Source organism: Aedes aegypti, chromosome 2, assembly GCF_002204515.2.
Source record: "Aedes aegypti strain LVP_AGWG chromosome 2, AaegL5.0 Primary Assembly, whole genome shotgun sequence".
Lineage (NCBI taxonomy): Eukaryota > Metazoa > Arthropoda > Insecta > Diptera > Culicidae > Aedes > Aedes aegypti.
This window is the reverse complement of record NC_035108.1, coordinates 449,956,609-449,965,501: the sequence shown is the minus strand read 5'-3', so window position 1 is coordinate 449,965,501 and position 8,893 is coordinate 449,956,609. Positions and strand designations below refer to the sequence as shown.

General features: G+C 39.1%; 1 protein-coding gene across 1 annotated transcript; it reads left to right on the top strand.

Moving 5' to 3' along the window:
* Nucleotides 1-7,576: 7,576 nt before the first annotated feature.
* On the top strand, nucleotides 7,577-8,286 carry LOC110677170 (titin-like). Its single transcript, XM_021848041.1, has 2 exons — nucleotides 7,577-7,656; nucleotides 7,725-8,286. The coding sequence occupies exons 1-2, from the start codon at nucleotides 7,651-7,653 to the stop codon at nucleotides 8,247-8,249; spliced, it is 531 nt and encodes a 176-aa protein (XP_021703733.1). The 5' UTR covers nucleotides 7,577-7,650; the 3' UTR covers nucleotides 8,250-8,286.
* Nucleotides 8,287-8,893: the final 607 nt, after the last annotated feature.

The following is an 8,893-nucleotide window of genomic DNA, read 5'->3' as shown; positions in this document are numbered from 1 at the left end:
CTGCTAATTAGGTATTTTTTATGGGAACATTTATTTTTTCGGAGACAAAAGTTTTGAATGGCCCCTTAGGGAGCTTCCATAAATAAAAATTACAAATTGTGACTTAGGGTCGTTTTCAACCCAAAAATTCAAAGAGCTCGAAAAATCAGTGTGTTGACCGAATTTAGTTCTGTTGGGCTGAAATGAAAGGTACACATGTCGATTTTCGGAAACCCATCCGGAGATCTGGAATTGCGTCACTGTGGCCACCGGGAACCTACCACATCTGAGAAAAAAGTCCCTTTAGATACCTTTACTTCGACAACCTGTAGTTTCGTAACTAAACAAGTAATCTGAACCGTCCTCATATTGTTGAATAGGTATTTACGTGGACTGTAAATAGAGATTCTCAAATCATTTAGTTATTAATACCCGGTCCGGAAACCCGGAACATCCGAATAGTAAGTTTCCATCGCAGTTTTGTGTACACACTTAGATTTTTTCACGAGCTCGGCTGTGCGAATCTCGGTTTCCCGATTTTAACCGAGACTCAGCTAACAATTTTTCCGGTTGCTTAGCAACGAAGCACGTTTTACTGATACTCGGCTTTTATTTACTGAGATCCCAGGAAATTTGTTTTCCGACTTTTCGGCTGTGCGGATCTCGGTAAAAATTAGCCGAGATTCGGCATTCTAATTTAAGTGCGTTTGTAATTCACATCGATACTATTCGGTTGATGGATATTTTGTCATAAAGTTTCTCTGTAATAAGGAACCAATTACCGGTGCACATCCCTTGAAAAACTCGGTCCAGTATGGTCCATGCAGAACCGGTTCCTGGAGACCCGGAATGTACCCAATCCGGACAATTCGATGAAATTACACGGATTGATGCCAAAAACCAAATGACTTGTGTCCAACTCATAACGATTTATTGTGTTTGAATGTATTTTGCCAAAAGAATGAATTGATGGTTATTGTGGTCCTTTTGGGTACCGAAATGACCACCGGAAAACCCGTAATATGGGACCACTAAATTTTAGCACCAAAACTAGCCATGCGACGGCTCAAACTTCATGATTTTGAATCCCTGTGACCCTTCTAATTCAATTATAGCGCCAACTCGAACGTCTTTTGATGGAAGATTAGCATCAAGCATAGTACTTGAGATCTGCTGGATATAAATAGCAAACAAGTCTGTATGCACTGAAGATCACCGTTTTTGGCTCTTTTTTTTTTGTGTAATCGGAGACTTTTCACCTGATATTTTTGTAAAAGCTTCGTATGATTTCGTTACTAAGCTAGCAAAATCGTAAAGTTACTGAGTAACATTTTCAAAGCTGATTAACCGTATTTGTTTTATGAATTAAACTATGCTAAAACTGAACATTACAGCACTTATTAAGATCTCTAAGCAACATATTACGATCACACGATCAATCTTTCACAGGTAGATTTGTTATGAATGAAACCTGCCGATGTTTGTATGAATTCATTTGCACTTTTCCTACCATCAATTTAAAAAGGAAGTGTATATTCGTCAGCATTATTATTAATATTCTTATCTTTATTTAAGAGATTTTCAGCTCTAGACTGGCTGCTAATCTGAGAATATTTGTCAGCAATTCTGTTTGTTTTACCATTGCAAACAAAAGCAATGTTCTGTCAATTCTCACAACAAACACATGGACAATAGTGTCAACATTGCATTGCTATTGCAATTGGGTTAGAATATTGGATTTATGAAATATTATATTGCGTCTGTCATTGGCACAAATGTGAAGTTGTCAATTTTCTAGAATCTATGACATAAGGTCGAAAGGGCAAAATATCGAGGAGGAATAAAAAGGGGATAAAAGGTCAATACTTTTCTTTCAAAAATTATTTAATTTCCCATAATGCAAATCACCTTCAACCTTTGGTCCTTTTAACCTTTTGTATTTTCGACCATTTGTCTTGTCTTCCTTCTGTCTTTCGACTTATTGTCCTTTCGAACTTTTGTCTTTCGACCGCTTGTTCCTATACCAAGTCAGAAAGATGAATATTGCTCTTGAGTTACAAATAAAAATTGAAAACAGGTTGTTTGACATACTTAGTTTTAAAAGCAATGCAAATTTCAACAATGAATGAAAGCAAAAAAAGCAAAACGAAAATTTAAATTTCGGCCTAGGCCTGTAAACTTTTAGGTCTAGAGCTGTCTAGAATATAATCTACAAGATATTGACACAAGATATTTGCAACATTTTCATCTAAATCCGTTTCAACAGTTTACCTCACCAAAATTTATTAATTTACGGTGCATTTAAAATGATATTACAGATAACAAAATTTGAAAAAAAAATTGCACTAGACCCCCCCGAGGGTTATTTTCATTTTAGCAGCAAATGAAAGAGGAAGGTCTTATCTTTCATTGATCCAAATTTGAGACATGCCGATTTTTTTGTTATAAAGTTACACGAAAAAGACACCGTGGGCCCAAAGACAATGTAGATTTATATGGAAATTAATATGGAGAAATTTTGAGAAATGTTCCAAGCATGCTAGTATGTAAGTATGTTATGTAAGTACAAACTTATTATCCCATAGTAAAAACTCATTCTTCAAACCATAATTAAGAAATTTGTTAAAGAGAGAAATTCAATCCGACGGATAGCAGAAGAGATATTCATGAGTTTGTTTGTTATTATTTAGCTCAATATGGGATTATAGCCCTGCAAACTTGTACAAAAATCCCAAACAAAATTAGCTCAAAAGGGATTGGTTTCTTCAGCAACATCCTACATTAAGGATTGAAGAATGAGTTTTCAATATTCATCCCATATTATCCCAAATTATCTACTTACATTACAGTACTAGCGTGTTTGGAAAATTTCTCAAAATTTCTCCATAGTAATTTCCATATAAACCAACATTGTCTTTGGGCCACCTTTAAATCACCACATAGAAAGCTGGAAATTTCACAGAACACTATTTTTACGATAAAGATAGTAAGGGTGCATATGGGAGGTTGGATTTTCAAACATTTTTAAAATTTGAATCGCCCTAGTGGGGGACCTTTGTAATATTAAAGTACTATTACTTTTAGGAGATATTTAAATTTTGGGGGCTGTTTGGGCACGTCAGGAGTTAATCATCAATGTTAACTTCCTTTTCTCGATCAGCCTAGATAGCCGCGTAGTGTCGGTAGCGGTTGTTTCAACTGGCTAAGAATTAACACTACGGACTGCCTGTTCTGGTGGTAAAAGTCCACCTCACAGGTGACCCCTAATTCATACGGCTTTAAGCTTACCGTGCCTAAGAATGAATGGTTAGGGGGGTCTAAATAAAACCTAGCCGCAAACGGAGCCTGTGGAGTTCCAGGGCGCCCTCTACAGTAGTATGCCCTTCCTGTGCTACCCAGCAATGGTGCAGGTGACCTTGTGTTTCTCCGAGATAATCGGCTGCCCTTCTTCAGTCGCAAGCCAGAGGCTAAATAAGGGTGGGATTATTAATACATTGTAATTTAGTTTAAATTTTCACCTATATGGTTTCGCATTATGCGTTTTACGCGGTATATTCTGTGCTTTTCGCATTTGGCGACTTTTAAGAGATACTGATCTGGTTTTTGTTCGCTGTTGATCGTTTTCGTTCTGAGATGGCAAAAAGCTTAATCCTGCCTAGTTTGGGTAGTGGCTACGGCTAGGATAGCTTAGTTAGATAAATCTCCAGCATAAAATGTCAGCAACGATCAATCTTTGCAGACTCATGCAAATGGTACAGCTCAAGTGGCGCTAGTTCAAAAACCTTACTTTTGTGAACTTTTATCTAGGTAACCTAGTGGACCCAGTTTTTGCTACTTTCAGAAACATGAAATGGCATACTCGCGTGCCATGCCTCGTGCATGCGTGCTCGTAAATAGCGCTGACGTCGCTACACTCATTTCTGAGTTAACAACCAGAGATGTATGTGCTGTCACAATTGATATTTCTGTATGTGACATAAGAATGTCCCAGATAGCCGTAGCGGTAAACGCGCAGCTATTCAGCAAGACCAAGCTGAGGGTCGTGGGTTCGAATCCCACCGGTCGAGGATCTTTTCGGGTTGGAAATTTTCTCGACTTCCTAGGGCATAGAGTATATTCGTACCTGCCACACGATATACACATGCAAAAATGGTCATTGGCATAGAAAGCTTTCAGTTAATAACTGTGGAAGTGCTCATAAGAACACTGAGAAGCAGGCTCTGTTCCAGTGGGGACGTAATGCCAGAAAAGAAGAAAGAAGAAGAAGACATAAGAATGTAAATTCGCAGACTTTACATTTGTTATACTCCACTAACTGTGAATTGGTTGTGACCAAATTCTATGAATTCTCTCCGTCCATTGGAAATCCTAGTGATTTGGATGTTTCCACTTCCGGTGAGTTGGGACACAATTGTCCTTGCTTCGAGTGATCTCAAAATTGCTTGTCACTTTGCTTATAGGAAACATTTCTCACAACTCCCTTCGCGAGACGATTGGACGTCTGTACATTACTGAGCCACCCCAAAGGTGGCTAAGTATTTAACAAATCTGTCAAAGCAGAATTGCAGTCGCTCGGTTACAACCTTAACTGGCCACTGCCGACTCAACTATCACATGGCAAATATTCAGTGTGTTGATACATTTGTGTGTGATAGTTGTGATTCCGATTATGGAACTTCTTATCACCTGATATGTAACTGTCAAGTTCTCGCGTAATTGCGATTCCAATTACTTGGTAAACACTTATTAAGTGAAACTGATTTCAGTAACCTGAATCTTCAGGACCTTCTGTTATTATTAACCCGCTGTGGTAATGAGCTATAGGCTCTCTTTACGCTCATGCGTTTTGCAGTGCCCTTTTTAGGGCGCTGTTCGAACCCATTGTGGTATGGAGCTACATGCTCTTAATTCGCTTATGCGATTTTCCTTCTTCAAGGGACCCCACTCCTATTTCCTCCCATCTTCCCCTTCCCTTTCCTCTCCCATCGGGTAGATGATGAAATAGGCTCAAATATGGCGATGGCACAAATCTCCCAAATGGCGGGGAACGTGCCTCTGGAGCCGGCCTTCTGATATAAGCTGGAAATTTCACAGAACACTATTTTTACGATAAAGATAGTAAGGTGCATATGGGAGGTTGGATTTTTAAACATTTTTAAAATTTGAATCGCCCTAGTGGGGGACCTTTGTAATATTAAAGTACTATTACTTTTAGGAGAAAGGTATTCAATATCGGCAAATAGAGATATGTTTGCCAAATTAAGTGTAATTGTGGTAATATTGTGCTAAAAGATTATGTAGCCGGCGGGAATTGAACCCACAATTTCCATTCTGTACACGGACGCATTACCAATTATACTACAGCTACGCTACGGTAAACTGAAGTATTTGGCTAATGACCTTTGCAGCATCCCCAAGCCCCACAATCTTACTAGTCCAATATACCACACTTATCCCTCACCATATCTCTATCTGCCGGCATTGAGTACAGTCGGCTACATAATCTTTTAGCACAATATTACCACAATTACACTTAATTTGGCAAACATATCTCTATCTGCCGATATTGAATACCTTTCTCCTAAAAGTAAAAATAGCTGACTGCAAAAGTCGTAATAAAAAATAGAATTTTAAGTTCTAACTATAGATAATTGGTTACGCTTGCAGATCTTAGGCCTACACAGCTAAAAATATGTTGTAAATTTCAATTTATTTTCATGCACATATTTGGAGCATACATTGAAATTTAAATATTTTTATCTGTGTTTGTTCCATAGAGATCTTGGAATACAGTACACCGTTTACTCATATGAATGGTTAGGAGCCTCTGAAGAATTTGAAACCAAACTTTAGTCCTTGAAAATGGCAAATGTCCGCAAAAACCAATACAATATTCCGAAGACTTACTGATTAGTTAAGATACTGTGCCATATAAACTATCTGTCGACCATTGTTCATGCTTGTTCTTCTTCTTCTCTTTTTTTTCTTCTTCTTCTTATTCTTCTTGGCATTAACGTCTCCCAGCTTAGTGTTCTTATGAGCACTTCCACAGTTATTAACTGAGAGCTTGTTTTGCCTAAGTTGCCATTTTCGCATTCAAATATCGTGTGGCATGTACGATGATACTATATGCCCAGGGAAGTCAAGGAAATTTCCATTACGAAAACCTTACGACACCTTCAGCATGGCTTTGCTTTGAAGCCGCGGACTCTAATCACTCGGCTAAGAAAGGCCGCTTGTTCCTAAAATCTATATTTCATGAAGTCCTTGGAATACAACCGAAATGTAACGTGAGTCCCGAACGCTCCCCTGCATGAACCATCAGCAACACGATGAGAACATTGGCCAATCGGGAGAGATAGATGCGTGAGTATATTGGTCAGTTTAGTTCGCCATTAGATCTATTCTTTGATGTTGTATATAGAATCGCTATCAGAATCCAATAATTTGCATTTCTTTAGTGGTCTGTTGCAGTTAGCGAGTAAAATTGTGAACCCTGATTTTCTATTATCACCGCTTCTAAATTGGTACCACTGCATTCTAGGATTTGACCGGCATACACGATTTATTACGGTAGTACCTAACCCAAATTCATAGGCAACCCAAAACGGGCAGTCAAGTGCTATAGAATTGAATTATTTTTGCCAGTATATGTGTAAGAATTACACAAGTTGTTAAGCCTAAATCTGAAGTGCTTGGCACAAAAAAAATACTTGTTTTTAATTATGAATCGTGGTTTACGCCAACCAGCCGAGTGGAAGTTTAACAACTACCGAAAAGCTAAACATTACATATAATTTGCAATTGGATTAGATGGACAAATTGATGTGAAGATTTGCGAAAAAGTTACACGTCTTCTCAATTAGAATCGAAGTCACGACTCCCCGATCTCTAGTTGGGGCGCGTTACCACTACGCCAGTCCTCTGAGTCCTCTAATGGCGTAGTGGTAACGCACCCCAACTAGAGATCGGGGAGTCGTGAGTTCGATTCCCTTCTTGTAACCTTCATACCATAATAGTAAAATTCATTAAATTTCAGCTTAAAAGCTGGAGCACAATCAACCTGCTAAAAGGGCAGTTTTCTTCCCTTGGAAACCCGCATTTTGAACCGTTAATAACTGTGGAAGTGCTCTTGGAAGTTCTAAGTTAGAACACTAAGCTGATAAGCAGACTCTGCCCCATGATGAAACTTAAACACATAACTCTCAAAGCTGTTTACCACAGAGTAAAATATTTGGCTGCTCTCTTTTTGAATAGTGAACTTGAATGAATACACTGCACAACGATGTAACAAGGTGTTATTAACAAAAGCAGTTACGTCATTTTGATATGTTGGTGCATTTGAATTGTACCAAAGAAACTCGGTAAGTTTCATACACATATTTAAATTTCTATCAGTTCGCTTAAAAAAGATGTCACCGTGAACCAAATGTTTCAGACTAAATTAAGATTTTTCTTTTCAAACGGCATTTTTCCAATGTCATTTTGTGATACGCTACATAGATAGACATTGAATTGAATAACTTACCGCTAATAAAAACGATAGAGAAGCGTCTATCACATCATATAAATGCTCACACAATTTATCGCGAAAGCATCATTCGCTTGCGATCGATTCATTTGATCAGACGCATCAGCACTGGTTTAGTTCGTTTGTCGGTAGCATCCATCATGAAGGTAAGAAATTATTAATCCAATAAACCCACTAGAGCAGCACTAATTCACGTCCATTTTCCGATATCTAGGCGTTCGTTGTGTTGTCTATGGCTTTGGCCGTTGCTTCCTGTGCGGCAGTTGACGATTCCTCCAGCAAGAAGGACAAACGTGGCCTTTGGGAACTGGGTTATGGTGATCACGATTTGCACGGATTCGATGACCATCATCACGATCATCATGAAGTGAAGCATCTGCACACCACAATCACCAATAAGGTCCCAGTTCCATATCCAGTTGAGGTTGAGAAGCACGTGCCAGTCCACGTGAAGGTTCCATACCCGGTTGAGGTTGAGAAGAAGGTCCCGGTCTATGTGGAAAAGAAGGTTCCAGTGTACGTTGAGAAGAAGGTCCCAGTCCACGTTGATCGTCCCGTCCCATACCCAGTCGAGGTGAAGGTCCCAGTTGTCCACAAGGAATACGTCGAAGTGCCAAAACCATACGCAGTTCATGTTGAGAAGCCCGTCCCAGTGTACGTCCACAAGCCAGTGTACGTTGAGAAGCATGTCCCAATTACCGTTACCATCAAGAAGCACGAGAAGAAGCACTGGTTCTAAGTGCTTTTGAGTTGAATAAAATTATTATAAACTGAAATTTTGTTCCATGTTTTTAATTTAAATAACACTTTCAATGCCACAAGATAAGATGAATATCACAAAACCATAACGATCGATGCTTCAGGACAGAAGCAATAAACGCAAATAAAGGGCAGAATTAGAACGAAGGTTAGTCCCATCCACTGGGAGGCACTTTTCGCTCCCCTAGTCAGGTGCAAAGAACACAAACGCAACAGAAATAGCATCCAAAAAGTCGTAAAAAGGCTAAATAAATTACATTTTATGGCCATCCTCCTGGTTTTCCACAGCAATCAGTCTGGATGCTGGATGCCGGGCCAACTTTACAGCCATGGCAAAAAGTTACGGTGTCATCTCATTTTTCCGTGCACAAAACCGCCCGGAAACTCATAACAAGTTTTTTTTTCTCTTCCATCTCTGGAGTACTCTGCCTTCTTCGTCGGAAAGCTGCATACGGGGAATAACAACCGGTACGCATTAGGGACAGGCCAATCCGTAATGAAATATGTAACACCTCCCCGGGACACGGAAATTGACTTCATTTGCGAGAGTGGCACCAAAGTGTCAAACTCTTGAACAAGTTGGGAAGAATGCGGCTTTTGAAGATTAAGAATTACATCTTTATG